Raw genomic sequence first — 17,310 nt, forward strand, 5'->3', positions numbered from 1 at the left:
CAATTCATGCCGTGCGAATGCTTTGAGTTCTTTTTGTTGGACTTTGTATTACGTTCAGCCAAAAGCAAATGGTTCCTGCCCTCCCCCCACCCCCATCTTCACCTCACAGCTAAATCCTTTGGGTCCAATGCTTGCTCTAAAATGACACTCACGGGGCACCTGGGGGGGCTCAGTCAGTTAAGCCTCCCACTTCTGCTCAGGTCATGACCTTGCAGTTCACAAGTTCAAGCCCCGAGTTGGACTCTGGGCTGACAGCCCAGAGCCTGGAGCCTGCTTCGGATTCTGTGTCTCCTTCTCTCTCTGCTCCTCCTCTACTCACACTATCTCTCTCAAAAAGAAAGAAACATTAAAAAAGAAAGAAATGCAGATTCTCAGGTCCTACTCCAGATTACATTTAGATAAGATGTAAAATAAAAAATAAAATAAAATAAAATAAAATAAAATAAAAACACTCACTCCAGACTGAGCATTTGCTCTCACGCCCACCTTGACTGCTAGACACGGTCATCTGCAGGTCCCCTCAGGTCCCAGAATCCCCAGAGGAGAGAGAGTAGACCACATCAAGGCCCTGTTTGAGGCTTCGGAAGTCAGAAGAAGGAAACCCAAGCCACTTGGTATTGTGGGATGCGGTTCATTCAGATTTGGTTACAGAGGGGAGGCTGAACCCAGATAGAAGAGGGCCCCTGGTGGGGATAGAATGGGCTGCTCTACAAGCCTGGGAAGGGGGTGTATTTGGTCCTGAAGCCCCATCTTGGCTGCCCAGGACTTTGCTAAACCCTAAAGAGGAAGACAGAAGGGGCTGTTTCCCAATGTTCAGGAAAACAGACACAGCCCCAGTCTAAGGGAATGGCCAGGTGTTGGAGACCCCCTAGTTTGAGGAAAGAGGCTTAGTCTTTGCCCCCCCCCCCCCCCCATATGAAGATTGTGTGTCCGCAGAGGCCTCTCTAGTCTGAGGTCTGAGAAGCACAGCCTAGTAGGAGGGAGGAGCTACATCCTTTGGGACCCTGGTGTTAAGAAAGAGGACTTGCCCTGGGGAAGCCCTTAGCCTGAGGGAGGAGGCTCAGTCCTTCTGACTTTTCTCACCAGAAGCTTCCAGGCCTAGAACCGTGGAAGGGGAGGGGAGCCAGGGCGCCCTCTAGCGAGGTGGGAAGCAAGCGGGGTTGAGCGGCTGCGGGGCGAGGGTGGTGGAGGGTTAGGGTGGAGGCGGGACTGCTCAGGAGAGGGCCAGGAAGCCCAGGGCCACCAGCAGCACGGTCCGGGCGAGGCGGAGGCCAGGCGGCGCGCCAGAGGGGCACTCGGATTCCAGGATGGCGCGCCGGCTGGTGCTGCAGTGGGGCTGGTGGGCCAGCCGGTGGCCGGGGAACGTCAGCAGCGCCTTGGCGGTGGCGGCGGGGACCCCGCACAGGTTTTGGGAGCCGCAGCCGCGCAGGGTCACGTTCTGGCTGCCTGCGGGGACGCGGGTGAGGACGCAGGTGAGGATGAGCGGGCAGGTGTCCTCCGTGCCCACGTGCGCCTGCCACCGCGAGCCACCCCGGCCACCCCCCTCCCGTCCCCGCGCCCGGGCTTCCGGGCTCCCAGAATAAGCCCACTTCCCGGCAACTCCCTCCAGCCCCGTGGGATCTGCCTGCGTCGCCAGGGTTTCCTAAAAGACCAGACTGTCACGTCCGACAGGACACATGGCAGCGGGCCAGCCCTGAGGGATGACAGACCCTCGGATCCATGTCTTTGGGGAAAACTCACCGGAAATGTTGGGATCCTCAACCTGGGGTCTGGTCAGGGCTGTGCCTTTCATTGTTATTCTTTTTTTTTTTTTTTTTTTCATTTTTAAAAATTATTTTAAGTTTATTTATTTATTTTGAGAGAGAAAGAGAGAGAGAGAGCGAGTGGGCATGCAGGCAGAGAGAGAGAGAGGAAGAGAGAGAGTCCCAAGCAGGCTCTGCACTGTCAGCACAGAGCCAGATGCGGGGCTGGAACCCACAAACTGAGATCATGACCTGAGCGGAAATCAAGGGTCAGCCGCTCAACTGACTGAGCCCCCCAGGGGCCCCATTAAGTCTTTCTCTTTTAAAGAAATGTCTGGAGGGGCGCCCGGGTGGCTCGGTGGGTTGAGCATGGGACTTCGGCTCAGGTCATGAGCTCACGGTTCAGTGCGTGAGTGACACGTTAGCCTCCCAGCACAGTCTGTATTTTGTCTCAGGGTGCCCTGAACTGGAGTATATTTCCTCACAGAGAGCCATGATGGTCTTAGATTCACTGAAATGCCGTATATAGCGCTTACGATCTCGAATTTTCAATCCAGTAGCCACTAGCCCCATATGGCTGTTGAGCGCTAGACATGTGGCCGGTTTGAACCGAAACGTGCTGTGAATATAAAATCCACACCAGATTCCAAAGGCTTAGTAGCCAAAAAAAAAAAAAAAAAAAAGAACGTAACCTGTTTCATTTATAATTTCTTACATCGATCGCATCCCGTGTTGCAATGACAACTGTTGAATACGTGGGGTATACACAAAAAATATTACCAAATTAATGTCATCTCCGACTCGTTACTTTTTAATGTGGCTACTCGGAAAATTTAAATGCTACACGTGGCTTACCCCGTATTCCTTTTGGACAGCACTCATCCAGAAGTCTCATGGATTATCTTATCTAATTCCCACAACAGTCTTCTTTAAAAGTTTATTTATTTTTGAGAGAGAGAGCTCGTACGTGCGGCCCGGAGGATCCCAAGCAGGCTCCCGCTGCCAGCAGCGAGCCCGAGGCGGGGCTCCCACCCACGAGCTGAGCCGTGAGAGCATGAGCGGAGCCACCCAGGTGCCCCTAATTCCCACAGCAGTCTTATAAGTTAGAGACCCCAAACCCAAGCAATGCCCGAATCCAAAACCTGTGCACTCAGGCTTACTCACGGGCACACGCATGCACGTACACACGTGTATATTACCTTCTGTAGACAGCAGGTCCAGCTGGACACACTCAGTCTCCCCGACGGGACACTGCACGTAGAAGGAGGAATTGCAGGGCCCTGGGTGGCCGTTAGGACATGTAGGACACAGGAACCCGCTCAGGGGGTGTGAGGCTGGCACCCCTTCTGTAAAGGGGAGGCTGACAGTCAGGACCTCTCAGGACCTCCAGGAGCCTCTGTGCACTTAGGCTCTCCCGCAGGGGAATGACCTTATTGACATTTGCCCAACTAGCTGGGGTCAGGGTGACTTCAGGCAGCCCGGCTGTGGAACTGGGCGGTGGGGGGGGGGGGGGTCCCGCCTGCCTGCCTTCCTCGACTCAGGACAAACTCTCCTCCAGAGCACCCCACCACTTCCGTGGCCACCCCCTGACTGCTTTCCGGTGGCGGCGGCATACCGGGAGGAGTGAGTGCTTGGCAGTTGCCTTGGCAACAGGTGGAGTTGATCTGGAAGCCAAAGTCCACGCTGGAGGTGAAGGCAGAGACCGAGCTGCCAAATAGGCAGTCCCTGAGGGCCACACAGGAGCCGCTTCTCCAGACGACAGAGTCACCTTTCCCTAAGGCTGAGAGATGTGGGGGGCAGGCTTACTGGAAAGGCCACCATAAGCCACGCCCTCACTGGAAGCTCCCAAATCCCTCTGGGTGCCATTGTTGGCATTCACTTCGCCTGACGGTCCGCCCTAATACGCTCAAAGCCTGTCACCAGTCATCAAGACACACGGCTCAAAAGCCTTCCTTCCTCCGCCTTGTCCAGTGAGGGCTCCAATGATCAGGACGTCTCTGTACCTGTGATGTCTCCCAACCTGTCTATGAGAACCTCGCGGGCTTAGCCAGAAAGTTCTCAAGGATCCTGGAACTGTTCACGTGGTACACTACCCTTACCAACCCCAGTTACATAGCTAAAAGACAGAGAAAAGCAGGTTTCCAGTTCAACGCCCCTTCCCAATGACCGAAGGGTCTAGTTTTTCCCTTTATGGGGCAGACGGACAGGGGCCTTAGCAGGCTCCTTGCCCAGAATCTTGACGTAGAAACCAAGATGGCTGCAACGGTCTCTCCCACCCCACATGCATCTCTGTATCTTCACTTACCACTCCCACATCAAGAGGTGGAATCCGTTTCCTCACCCCTTAACCCGGAGCTGGCCTTGCGACTTGCTCTGATCAATAGACCCGTGGCAGGAGCGACACTGTGTCAGTTCTGGGCTCCTCTCTTACGAAGCCCGTGGCTTCTACCTCTTCCTTCTCAGAAGCCAGCCACCGTATTGGAAAGCGGCTCAGCAAGGCTACTGACTGATGATAGACCACACGGACAGAGGCCCCGGAAAGCAGGAGGTCGTACTGAACATTCCAGCCCCAGCCGGGTTCCCAGCGGAATGCAGCCACAGGGGGAACCTCACCCCTTGGAGGAGGAGACCTGCCCAGCTGGGCCTCGTGAACCCACAGAATAATGAGAAGTAATAAATCATGGGGTTTTTTTAGCCACAACGCGTTTTTTTTCATTGCGCCCTCCCCACCCCCCCAAAAAAAAAACCCACATAATAAAAAATGTACCCTCCTAGGCATTTGTAAATGTACTGTGAGTGGTATTAACTATATTTACATTGTTAGGTAACAGGTCTCTAGAACGCTTTCATTTTGCAATACTAAAAACTAGCACCATTCTGTTATTTTGACTACTCTAGGGTGTCCCTTATAAGAGGAGTCATACTGTATTTGTCCTTTTGTGTCTCGTTAAGCCACTCCATCTGAAGCTGATTTGTTATTCAGCAATAAGTACCTATAACAAATGTGGCATCACATCTTTTTTTTTAACATTTTATTTACTTAAAAATTTGTATTAATGTTTATTTATTTTTGAGACCGAGAGACAGGGACAGAGGATGAGCAGGGAAGAGACAGAGAGAGACAGAGACACAGAATCCAAAGCAGTCTCCAGGTTCTGAGCTGGAAGCCCAGAGCCTGACACAGGGCTCGAACTCACGGAGCGTGAGATCATGACCTGAGCTGAAGTCGGACGCTTAACCCACTGAGCCACCCAGGCCCCCCCTGTGTGACATCACATCTTAAATTCACATACTCTGCTGCAACCAGCCTCTGTCCTCCACCGCCAGGAAAAGGCCGCCAGGGCCGGAGTCAGGGCGGCGAACACGGAGGGCAAGGAGAGATCTTGGTGAGCCTCGTTTCTGCCACCCCCACTCAATCCTGTCTCCGGGGACACTCACCTAGGATGCCTGCTGTCTGAAGGCAGTAGTTCCGATCTGCTGGGCAGAGGACAGCGTCACAAGTATTGAGTCCTGAGCAGGTGACACAGACAGTGACCCCGTCCGTGGTCAGAGACGTGTTTGCAGGGGGGCCTAGGGAGAAAGGAAGATGAGCAGGCTGGAGAGCAACCTGTGCGTGTGTGTGTGTGTGTGTGTGTGTGTGTATTTCTGGGCACATCAGCGTATGCACACCTCTACAATGATGTAGTTTGTGTGCCCAAGCCTGTTTCCCTGTGTACACACGGGGCTGTGTGTGCCTGTGTTGAACTCTGTTTGTTTTGGAACCGTCGGCAGAGGGTGGGGACGTTTGTGTGTGGCATCCCTGTGGGAGAAGGTGTCTACATCTCTGCGTGAACAGAGCACATGTTTACGTGTATATATAAAAGGCTGATTTTGTGGGTCTGGATGTGTCTGTGTTCCCAGCAAGGTTTAGGGTGCTTGGATATATATCTGGAGTACAGATGTGAATGTCTGTGAATGTTAGAGTGCTTCGGCACGTCTGTGTATATTTTGTACTTTCGTATATTTGTGTGTTGGTGCCTGTCCACACACCCGGATCTGACAACTGACGAGCCCCCCTGCATGGATCTGTTACACGTCCAGAGGGACTGTATATGCAAAAATTCCATGTCTTGTGTTCCAGTTGTTGGCTAGCCTACTTAGTCCTTTCTCCTTCCATATTTTTTCAAAATTTATTTATTTTTGAGAGAGAGAGACAGAGAGAGATACAAACAGAGCACAAGCAAGGGAGGGGCAGAGAGAGAGGGGGACACAGAATCCGAAGCAGCTCCAGGCTCTGAGCTGTCAGCACAGAGCCCAACGATGCGGGGCTCGAACTCAGGAACCGTGAGATCATGACCTGAGCTGAAGTCGGATGCTCAACCGACTGAGCCGCCCAGGCACCCCTCTCCTTCCATATTGTAAATTTTGAGCTCCTGGGTCTTTTTCTTTTCTCTATCGTGATCATTCGTTGAACGCACTGTTTAATTTTTTAAAGTAAAACTCCCCCAGGGGCGCCTGGGTGGCTCAGTCAGTTCAGTGGCCGACTCCTTTTTCGGCTCAGGTCATGATCTCACGGTTGGTGGGAGTGAGCCCTTCGTCGAGCTCCACACTGAGTGTGGAACCTGCTTAGGATTGAGGCTTCCACATCCCTGGAGCCGAGGGAAGGCCGCTCTACCCACATTTGAAAATTGCCTCTCTCTCCTCTGAACCGTCTGTGATTCTGTTCTGTTGTCTCGCTTAAAAAAAGCTGTTGCCCTGTCAGTGCTCTCAATTAGCATCTCTCTTTTCTGGAAGACAAAACTTATTGCCCTTGTTCTTTGTTAGGCCAGAAGAAGACTTTTGGCAAACCTGTCTTCTTACACAAGCAAGGAAGTGAAGGAAAGAAAGAAAGAGACTTCTTATTTCAACAGAGTTTGTATCTCTAATCTCATTTACATGACAGGATGCTTGTGTTTAGAAATGTGTGCTCCTCTGTACGTGTGTTTGGGGTGCTGGGATACTGATGGAGATGGTTGTGGATGTGTGGGTGTGTGCCAGTTGGATTTTCTGCTTCTAGGAGTGTTAACTGATGTGTGGGTGTGCACGCGTGCATGTGCACACACGCGCGTCTGCGAGCTTATAAGGGTAACTGCATTCCCTGGGAGCATATTGGGAGGGGGAGGGGATACCCTGGAAACACATAGGATTGGGAAGGGCATGTGGGGTCTAGGAAGGGCAGAGAAAATAGAATCTCAGGAAGTCAGAGTTCAAAGTACCTGGCAGGGTGGGTGTAACCACATAGTTGCATTCAGGCTGGCTGACGAGACGAAATCCAGACGCTTCTGGGCCCAGGGTGGTGTTCACTTGCAGGTGGCAGACATTTGGGGTAGCACAGCCCTTCAGGATTTGGGGACCCCCTGCAGAAACAGGGGGAAGCGGCAGGAGGAGACTCAAAGCCAGAGCTTTCCCACCTTGCTGACTTTCTCTAGGTCTGAAAGTTCCCATCTCTGTTGACAGTTCTATGTGATTCGTTGTCAAATCTGCCTGGTCATTTCGTACAACCTTTTGATGCCTGCTCATTTTTGTGATTCTAAGTTTATTCTTTCAGATATACCACATATGGTTACGTTCTGTAGCTGATCATTACAATAGCTCCTCGTGAGTCGAATCTCGTGTTTGTTGCTTTTGCTCTCACTCATGGTAGCTTGTTCCCTTGTGCATTTTGTGAGCTCTGATTGTGAGCTCATATTTGGTTGATGTTGATCTTGGAGGGGGGGGGGCGGGGTATCCTGAGGGCTTTTCAGGTGGAGAGGATTTGCCTTTGCTTGTACTGAAAACTAGGAGGTACTACCAACCTGGGATCATTCCAGTCTCCTTCCGAGGTTTCCCGCTTATGTGGAGCTCTAAGAGTCAGCTCCCCAGCCATGCCACGGACCCAAGACCTAGTCACCCAAAGCAGGGTGTCATCAGCATTTGCTCCCAGGGCCACTCTGCCTTTTATGTTTGCTTACTGCTCTTGCTCTGAATTCCGCTCACATTTTTATTTTGTTTGGGGATCCTTGGACATTTCCCTAACTTCCTATAAGCCCCCCAAAGCACGGAGAAATAATTTTGTACATCTAGTTCGTCTGTAAATAATGGCATACCAAGAGGGATGATAATGGGAACAGGCTATAAGGGGTGTATTGTCCATAGAACATTTATTTATTTATTTATTTATTTATTTATAATTGTTTATTTATTTTTGAGAAGGAGAGAGAGAGTGCAAGCAGGAGAGGGGCAGAGAGAGAGAGAGGGAGACACAGAATCCGAAGCAGGCTCCAGGCTCTGAGCTGTCAGCACAGAGCCCGACGCCGGGCTCGAACCCACGAACCGCGAGATCGTGACCTGAGCTGAAGTTCGATGCTGGGTTGGATGCACTTAAAAACAATAATAAAACTGACTAGGGGAGCCTGGCCGGCTCAGTCTGTAGAGCATGGGACTCTTGATATTGGGGAGCTGAATTTAACCTCCACAGTAGGCGTAGAGCTTACTTAAAAAAAAAATGGGGCACCTGGGTGGCTCGGTTGGTTAAGCATCCGACTCATGATTTCAACTCAGGTCCTGATCTCACAGTTTGTGCGATCAAGCCTTGTGTTGGGCTCTGCACTGACAGTGCGGAGCCTGCTTGGAATTCTCTCTCCCTCTCTTTCTGCCCCTCCCTCGCTCAAGCTCTCTCTCTCTCAAAATAAATAAATAAACATTTAAAATAATAATAATAATAATAATAATAATTATTATTATTATTATTATAGTAAAACTGACTAAACATCAATCTGATTCTTTTTATCACCCTATTCCAGCATTTCCAAATAATGGCAGTGATAAAGTACCCCTCCCCCCAGGGCAGACCACTCCCACCACTCATGTCCCCCCTCCCTTACCTCACACCTTCCCAGTATGCCACTGTTTGTAGCAGGAAGACCTTTCAGAGGTCCAGTCTACCAGGAGCAGAAGCCCGGACTGTTCCTTCCTGTCGCTTTGTTTGCCTAATAGTTAGACTATGTTCTATTCTAAGCCTTTTGCTCAAAAAGCCTCTGCTCCAACCGTTTGCAAACGCATAGGGGTGATTTTAAAATACACCTGCAAATTCTTTGACACATCAAGAAGTGAGGGTACTAGGCTTCCTCCTCTTGAAACTGATGAGGGAAACAAAGGCAAGAGAAATGTAGCTTAAATTAAATCTCCTCACAGCTTGTAGCCCACTGATAGACACCTGAAACATGCAATGTGACTTTCCTCAAGGAACTCATGGCTGCCTTAGTGCCTTCATGTTTATATTTTATTAAAAGTAACCTTATCTTGGGGCGCCTGGGTTGCTCAGTCGGTTGAGCACTGACTTTGGCTCAGGTCATGATCTCACAGTTCATGAGTTCAAGCCTGGCATCGGGCTGTGTGCTGACAGCTCGGAGCCTGGAGCCTGCCTCGGATTCTGTGTCTCCCTCTCTCTCTGCTCCTCCCCTGCTCGTGCTCTGTCTCTCTGTCTCTCTCTGTCTCAAAAATAAATAATAATAAACATTAAAAAAAAAAAAAAGTAACCTTAACTTAATAGCAGCTAGCCCCTCAAGGTCCTGGAAGCCATGCTTCCAAATTCCTTAGAGACTTACTTTTCTTCTATACCCCTCCCTTCACAAACATAAAAATATAAAATCAGTCACCCCAGTGCAGCTCTTCCTGCCCACGGGTCCTGTCCCCGTGCTTTAATATAATCACCTTGTTGCACCAAAGACGTCTTAAGGATTCTTTCTTAGCCGTTTGCTCAAGAACCACATCAAAACCAGATGGACTTTTGTGATCGTTTGAACCAACAAAGCATCGTAAAATGACATCATGTGACCTCCAAGGCTAGCTCATGTAAAAGTGGGCAGCTGCCATTTTGTTTGCTGGAATACTCGCCCTTAAAGTCTTCAGTCACCATGCAAAGGTGGTGGCAGCCATGATGTGGGGAAGCCCAATCTAACCAACGTGGAGCAACAACATAGAGAGGCCCTAAGATTACATGAAGAGAGAGAGAGAGAGAGATGCCTAACTAGCCCCGGCCCCTGCCCTGTTTGCTGAGCTAGTCAGTACTGAGATCTTCAGCCAGCATATAATGAGCCCTGAGGCGGCCATGCTGTGAGGAAGCCGAGTCTAACCAATGTGGAAAACCCACCCTGGAAAGGCCCAGAGTCTACGTGTGTGAGATGCTCAGCGAACGCCCAGTTGCCCGGTTCTAGCTCCGGCCACACTCTGACTGTGATCCCCTGAGAGACTCAGAACAATCCGGGTGGGCCTTCCACAATTCCCAACCCATAGAAACTGTAAGAGTTAACAAAATGGGGCACCTGGGTGGCTCAGTGACTTAAGCATCTGGCTTTGGCTCAGGTCATGATGATCTCATGGCTCGTGAGTTCAAGCCCCATGTCGGGCTCTATGCTGTCAAAGTTGAGCCTGCTTCAAATCCTCTGTCCCCACCCCCCCGCCCCTCCCCTGCTCTCTCTGTCTCTCTCAAAAATAAATAAACATTAAAAAAAAGAGTTAATAAAATGATGGCTATTATTTTAAGCTGCCACATTTGTGAGCGATTTGCTAATAGCAACAGGTGACCAGAACACCATGCAAATGAACCTCAACACTTGTTTGTGCGTGTCGGAGGCAGGCCCACCACACAAGCGCCTCCAGAAGGGAAGGAACCCTTACCTCCATTCCACGTCCCGTTGAGGGTGAGACACATAGTCTGGTCCCCTGTGCAGTTCATGACCGAAAGGGAGTCACAGGAGGCTGACTTGTCCCCAGAACAGTAGGGACATTGCACTCCGTTGAGCTGGGCTTCGGACCCTGCCTCTGGGAGGAGTGGGTGTGGTTGGTGTGGGGTGAAGGCTGAGAAACACGCCCCCCCCCACCCTCCTTCCCCCACCAGCCCTCTGTTCCCGCCACCACCCCCCAACCACAATCCAGAGCATTTCCTCCAAAGTGGGACCAGCCTGGTCTCAGCCACCTCCTTCCAAACCGTGAAGATATACTCTGAAGAGCAGCAGACAGAGCCGAAGGTGGGGCCGCCCCACACCGGTGCTTCATCCTAAAACCTTCGGGCTAGATCCTGTGGGTTCCTTTACTCATTCCACAAACATTTCTTGAGCACCCACTGTGCCAGGCCCCGTTCTGGAGACCCAGTCCTGACCGCGCAGAGAAAAGCCCTCCCTTGAACCCATTTAATTCCAAAAGTGATTAAAAAGTAACCCTGAGGGGCGCCTGGGCGGCTCAGTCGGTTAGCTGTCTGACTCCGGCCCAGGTCATGATCTCACAGTTTGTGAGTTCAAGCGCCGCATGGGGTTCTGTGCTGACAGCTCAGAGCCGGGAGCCTGTTTCGGATCCTGTGTCTCCCTCTCTCTCTCTTCCCTTCCCCCACTCATTCTCTCTCCCTCTCTCTCTCTCAAAATTAAAATAAACTTAAAAAAAAAACTAATCCTGAAAAAAAGATTAATCCTGTTATTTTAGGTTTTAAGATACTGTGTTCTAGCCTCCGGGCTCTTTACCATTTGATCAATTTCAGAGCTTTCTTAGAGGTCTGAAACATTTAAGAGGAAGCTGCTTAAACAGATTTTTTTCCTGAGTCAAAGCTAAGCCATGACTCGTTCTAAATGTGATTTATGTTGCACTATTGGCAAATACTGAAAAGCAGACCAAAGAAAACATGACCACAGAACCGTGTTGGCTAATACGTGGCCCCTGTGCACCTGTAGCTGTTGAGCTCTTGAAATGCGGCCAGTTCCCCTCGTGCACTGTTGGTGGGAACATAAACTGGGGCAGCCACTGTGGAAAACAGTATGGAGGTTCCTCAAAAATTTAAAAGTAGAAATACCATGTGATCCAGCGATTTGACTACTGGGTATTTACCCAAAGAAAGCAAAAACGCTAATTTGAAAAGATAGCGGTACCCCTATGTTTATTGCAGCATTATTTACAAAGGTCAAGATACGGAGACAAGCCAAGTATCCATCCATAGATGAATGGATAAAGAGGGTGTGGCATATATATATGGTTAACAAAGGGGAAATGGGGGTGCCTGGGTGGCTCAGTCAGTTGGGCAACTGACTCTTGATCTTGGCTCAGGTCATGATCACAGGGTCATGGGATCAAGGCCCACATTGGGCTGTGTGCTAAGCCCGGAGCCTGCTTGGGATTCATTCTCTCTCTCTCTCTCTCTCTCTCTCTCTCTCTCTCTCCATCTTCCCCTCTCCCCAGCTTGTGCTCTCTCTCTCCCTCTCTAAAACAAAAAATATATAAATAAATAATAAATAAATTTTTAAAAGGGGGGGTGGGTGGAGGGTGGGCAAAATGGGTGAAGGGGAGTGGGAGATTAAAAAAAAAGAAACGAGGGCACCTGGGTGGCTCAGTTGGTTAAGCGTCCAACTTTGGCTCAGGTCATGATATCAGAGTTTGTGAGTTCAAGTCCCGCGTTGGGCTCTGTGCTGACAGCTCAGAGCCTGGAGCCTGCTTCAGATTCTGTGTCTCCCTCTTTCGGCCCCTCCCCTATTCGCACTCTGTCTCTCTCTCTCTCAAAAATAAATAAACGTTAAAAAAAAAATGTGGTAGGTTCCCTTTGAGATGTGCTGTGAGTATAAAATAACCCTAGGGGCGCCTGGGTGGCGCAGTCGGTTAAGCGTCCGACTTCAGCCAGGTCACGATCTCGCGGTCCGTGAGTTCGAGCCCCGCGTCAGGCTCTGGGCTGATGGCTCGGAGCCTGGAGCCTGTTTCCGATTCTGTGTCTCCCTCTCTCTCTGCCCCTCCCCCGTTCATGCTCTGTCTCTCTCTGTCCCAAAAATAAATAAAAAACGTTGAAAAAAAAATTAAAAAAAAAAAATAAAATAAAATAACCCTAGATTTCAGAAGCTTAGTTTGAAAAAATAAAATGCCTCATCAATAATTTTATAGTGATTATGTAAAATCAATATGCTTTTTAAATTTTTATTTATTTTTGAGAGAGAGAGCAAGTCGGGGAGAGAGAGAGAGAGAGAGAGAGAGAGACAGAATCCGAAGCCAGCTCCAGGCTCCGAGCCATCCGCATAGAGCCTGGTGCGGGGCTCGAACTCATGAACCATGAGATCATGACCTGAGCCAAAGTCAGATGCTTAACTGACTGAGCCACCCAGGCTCCCCATGATTTTTAAAATTCAAAAACCGTTACATGTCGAAATAATGTTTTAGACATGTTACCTTAAATGAGATACATTATTAGAATTAATTTCGCCTGGTTTCTTGCACTTTTTCACGTGGCTACTGGCAAAGCTTTCATTCCATCTGTGGTTCCCATTACATTTCTCCTGGGGCTGCTATAGATTGCCTACCAGCAGACAATTACTCCAAGTATTTCAAGACAGTCCCTTTGATCTTTCTCTACGCACAGGAATGTTTGTTTAACACAGTTATAATCATAACTGGCATTTACAGGCTGAATGGCGTGCCCACCTCTCAGCTTGGGACGGGCTGTTTTATTTGGGGAGAAGTAACAATTTTTAGGAGGAGTCAAACCCCAGTTGTTTGAAAGTCTGGCTCGTAGTCCCCCCGAGCTGGAGCTGTCCGGGGTCTCCCCGTGGCTACACCTGCCAAATACAAATTCCTTCTTTGGAAAAATAACCAAGCAACAAAGTGATCTTTATCACTGCTCAGAGCCAGGTCTGGAGGAAGGCCAGCGAGGAGGCGCTCACTCTCAAGGGCACACAAGTGCAGAGTCAGCGCCGGGAAGTAAATGCCTCCTTAAAATTCGCACCCTGGGGCCTCGCTGGCCTCACCCTAGAACCGGGCCCATCGCTACCTGTACATTTCTTGCTCTGCTTGGCTAACCCTCAAGGGGAGCTTCTCTCCTAAGGAGAAATAAAATTCTGGGGCTCCTCTCCAGCCGCCCGATAACTCAGTGAGTACAACTACAATTTCCATAGTGCCTGCTACCTGCCAGCCTTGTGCTCCAAAGCACCCCCTGCAAAGCCTCTTTCACACCCATTTTTCCGGAGGAGAACACTGAGGTCAGCCAGGCAGAGCTGGCCATCAAGGCCAAGTCCCCACAACACCCCATCTGGCGGCCCGACCCCCAAGTGCTGCCAACAAACCTTGTCGGGCGGCCCTGCCGCAGCCGTTTACACAACAGTCTGTGCTGACCCAGAGGCTCGAGTGGGGGCCGTAGGTCAGGGTGTAGACACCTTCTCGGCATTCCGAGACACACGACCCGTTCCTGATGAGGGTCCCATTTTCTAGGGATAGACGTTGAGGAGGGGGAGATTAGGGACTCTCACCGCCCTCCCCGGACCTCTGTCCCCTCTGTAGCAATCCCCAGAGGTCAGTCTGGGACCTCAGCTGGGATTGAAGCCACCCCAGCCCCCCTTCCCCAGCAGCACCGAGCTGAGCGAGTCAAAACTTGGCGACCTTCAGTCCCAGGGTGGTTCTTCCACGCCCCTCTCCCCCCACCCCGTGCCCACCCGCTTTGTTGGGCCTCCGCCCAGCCCCCGTCTGGTCCCCCACCCAGCTGCATCTGGCCAAACATGCAGGCTTCCTTGGTGGGAGGACAGGTCATCTCGGTGCAGTTTCCCAGCAAAGAGCAGACTGGACACGTCTTGGAGGTCCCTGCGGGGAGAGAGGAGTGATCAGACCCTGTAATTTGAGGAGAGAACACAGGCGTGTGCACACACACAGGGTTCACGAATAGAATTAAGGGGGGGGGGGGCACCTGGGTGGTTCAGTCGGCTAAGCGTCTGACTCTGGATTTCAGCTCAGGTCGTGACCTCGCGGCTCATGGGTTCGAGCCCCATGCCGGGCTCCGTGCTGACAGTGCAAAGCCTGCTTGCGATTCTCTCTCCCCTCTCTCTCTGCCACTTGCTCACTCTCTCTCTCTCTCTCTCTCTTAAAACTAAACAAACTTTCGGGGCGCCTGGGTGGCTCAGTCGGTTAAGCGTCCGACTTCAGCTCAGGTCACGATCTCGCGGTCCGTGAGTTCGAGCCCCGTGTCAGGCTCTGGGCTGACGGCTCAGAGCCTGGAGCCTGCTTCCGATTCTGTGTCTCCCTCTCTCTCTGCCCCTCCCCCGTTCATGCTCTGTCTCTCTCGGTCTCAAAAATAAATAAACGTTAAAAAAAAAAAAAAAAAAAGAATGAAACACAGGGGACACCTGCGTGGCTCAGTCGGTTAAGCGTCCGACTTCGGCTCAGGTCAGGATCTCACAGTTTGCAGGTTCGAGCCCTGAGTCAGGCTCTCTCTGCTGTCAGCTCAGAGCCTGGAGCCTGCTTCGGATTCTGTGTCTCCCTCTCTCTCTGCCCTTCCCCCGTTCATGCTCTGTCTCTCTCTGTCTCAAAAATAAATAAACGTTAAAAAAATATATAAAAAAAAAAACAACTAAATAAACTTTCAAAAAATTGGATTAAGGGCCCGGGGGGCGGGGCGCAGGGAACGGCTGTTGGGAGATCAAGGAACATTTTCCCGGAGGGTGTGTAACTGGCGTTCAGGGCGGCAAAACGGCAAAAAGTTTGGAGGCAGAAATCAGCATCTCCAAGCTGAAGATGCTATTGATGCCCATCTGATCTACCAGTTCTCGCCAGGCAACTCTCTCCAAACACCTCCATCGGGAGCCCACGGTTGAACGCATAAAAGTAGAATGTCCCACGGGGCGCCTGGGTGGCTCCGTCGGTTAAGCATCCAACTGGTTTCGGCTCAGGTCGTGATCTCACGGTTCGTGGGTTCAAGCCTCGCATCGGGCTCCACACTGACAGTGTGGACTTGGGATTCTCTCTCTCCCTCTCTCTCTCTCTGCCTTCCCCCACTCATTCTCTCTCTCTCTGTCTCTCACTCTCAAAATAAATAAATAAACTTTAAAGAAAAAAAATTTTTTTAAATGTAATGTCCCTTCTTAGTGTAGGCTGGGGAGAATTGTATCCGTCCAGGAAGCTTTCTTCTTCTTCTTCTTCTTCTTCTTCTTCTTCTTTTTTAATGTTTATTTATTCTTGAAAGAGAGAGAGACAGAGCACGAGCAGGGGAGGGGCACAGAGAAGGAGACACAGAATCCGAAGCAGGTTCCAGACTCTGAGCTGTCAGCACACAGCCCGACTCGGAGCTCAGACTCAGGAACTTCAAGATCATGACCTGAGCCGAAGTCGGACACTTAACCGACTGAGCCACCCAGGCGCCCCATGGCAGCCTTCTTCTTCACCTGCAGAGAGGCACCTGGGGCTCTTCCGAGAATCCACAGGCTCGAAGTAGCCCGGTCTGAAGACTGCAAACCGTGCCTCATACCTGCCTCTTATACATGAAGAGGAGAGGAGACAGAACACAGATGGGTTTAGAGTCTCACTCGGGGTCACACAGTGCGATCCTGGCTAAGTGCTGGGCCACTTAATCCCCAACCTGAGCCCACGGCACAGGTTTAGAACCAAAGAGGAGACAGGCAGGCAAGATAAAGGAATAATAATAACTGATCCTGGGGCACCTGGGCGGCTCCGGAGGTTGAGTATCTGACTCTTGGTTTCCACCCAGGTCATGATCTCACAGTTTGTGGTTTCGAGTCCCACGTCAGGCTCTGCGCTGTGGAGAGCCTGCTTGGGATTCTCTCTCTCCCTCTCTCTCTGCCCCTCCCCATTCTCAAAATAAATAAACTAAAAAAAAAAAAAAAAAGAAAGAAAAGAAAAGAAAAAAGAGACTTAAGGTCACAAAGCTAAGAACGGGCAGAGCCAAGATGTGAACCCTGGCAGGCTGGCTCCAGAACTACGTTCTCAAACACAGTTCAGCTGCCTCTGCTAGACAAAAAGCTGAGGGAGAGAAGGAGCCGGACCCCAGATTCTGAAGGTGGATTCCCACCCCGCATGTGAACACGGACTGTCTCTCTCGCTCTTTCTCTCATTCCTGCTCTCAGGGACCACATGTAAAGTGCCTACCTGCTGGGGTGGCCAGCGCTCCCAAGAGCGCCAGACTGGTGAGGAGCTGGAGCATGATCCAGGCTGGAGGGGAGGAAGCAGGACACAGGTGACCTGGCCTTTTATGCAAGGGCTAGACTGGCAGGCCTAGAAGAGAGAGAGCAAACAGGTGAGGGAGATAGCGGCCCCACCCTCCATCCTGGCCACTGGGACACCTGGCAGCGGTGGGGGGGGGGGGCAGGCAGGGGCGTTAGGGAGGAGCATGGAGATGGGGAAACTGAGTCCTGAGAGGCAAGAGGGAGAGTCATGAGGCCAAAGAAAGAAGGGCATGCTGGCATTACCATTGCTATTATGAACGCGTTCCTGATCATTCCATAGAGACGTTAGCTCACTGAATCCCTACCATAGTCTACAAGCCATTACCCTCAATCCTAGAAGGGATACAGTATTCCGATATTTGACCGTCTATCAGTACAGGTCAGCCTCTGTGACAGTAACCACGAGGCCTGCTGGCCTCCACAGACCTGGTGTTGCTAGAACATGGGGGTGCCCGGGAGGACCCGGGCATGCCACAGGGGCGCTCGGGGTCTCGGGACAGCTAGCAGATTTCTACCAACCAAATCTGGAAGTATTTCCATAGTTTGACGGCTGGTACAGTTTAAATGAGCCCCGAATTTCCCGCATTTTATAGGGAAAGAAA

At 50.9% G+C, this 17,310-nt stretch overlaps 1 protein-coding gene across 1 annotated transcript; it reads right to left on the reverse strand.

The window, feature by feature from the left end:
• Positions 1-624: 624 nt before the first annotated feature.
• Positions 625-16,824, reverse strand: LOC132690643 (uncharacterized). Its single transcript, XM_078439209.2, has 9 exons — positions 16,632-16,824; positions 14,235-14,336; positions 13,826-13,966; positions 10,419-10,562; positions 6,977-7,117; positions 5,181-5,312; positions 3,358-3,522; positions 2,942-3,088; positions 625-1,446 (listed from the first exon to the last, which is right to left on the reverse strand). Exons 1-9 carry the CDS (start codon positions 16,684-16,686, stop codon positions 1,214-1,216), a joined length of 1,260 nt encoding a protein of 419 aa, XP_078295335.2. The 5' UTR covers positions 16,687-16,824; the 3' UTR covers positions 625-1,213.
• Between the last annotated feature and the right edge of the window lie 486 nt (positions 16,825-17,310).

The sequence above is a fragment of the Panthera onca genome, chromosome E2 (assembly GCF_046562875.1).
Source record: "Panthera onca isolate mPanOnc1 chromosome E2, mPanOnc1 haplotype 2, whole genome shotgun sequence".
Taxonomy (NCBI): Eukaryota; Metazoa; Chordata; class Mammalia; order Carnivora; family Felidae; genus Panthera; species Panthera onca.

Coding starts and splice junctions, on each gene's coding strand:
- LOC132690643 (XM_078439209.2), bottom strand. CDS start 16,686: ATGCTCCAGCTCCTCACCAGTCTGGCGCTCTTGGGAGCGCTGGCCACC. Junction 3,523..5,180: donor TCAGACAGCAGGCATCCTAG/GTGAGTGTCCCC, acceptor CACATCTCTCAG/CCTTAGGGAAAGGTGACTCT. Junction 3,089..3,357: donor CCAAGCACTCACTCCTCCCG/GTATGCCGCCGC, acceptor TCCCCTTTACAG/AAGGGGTGCCAGCCTCACAC.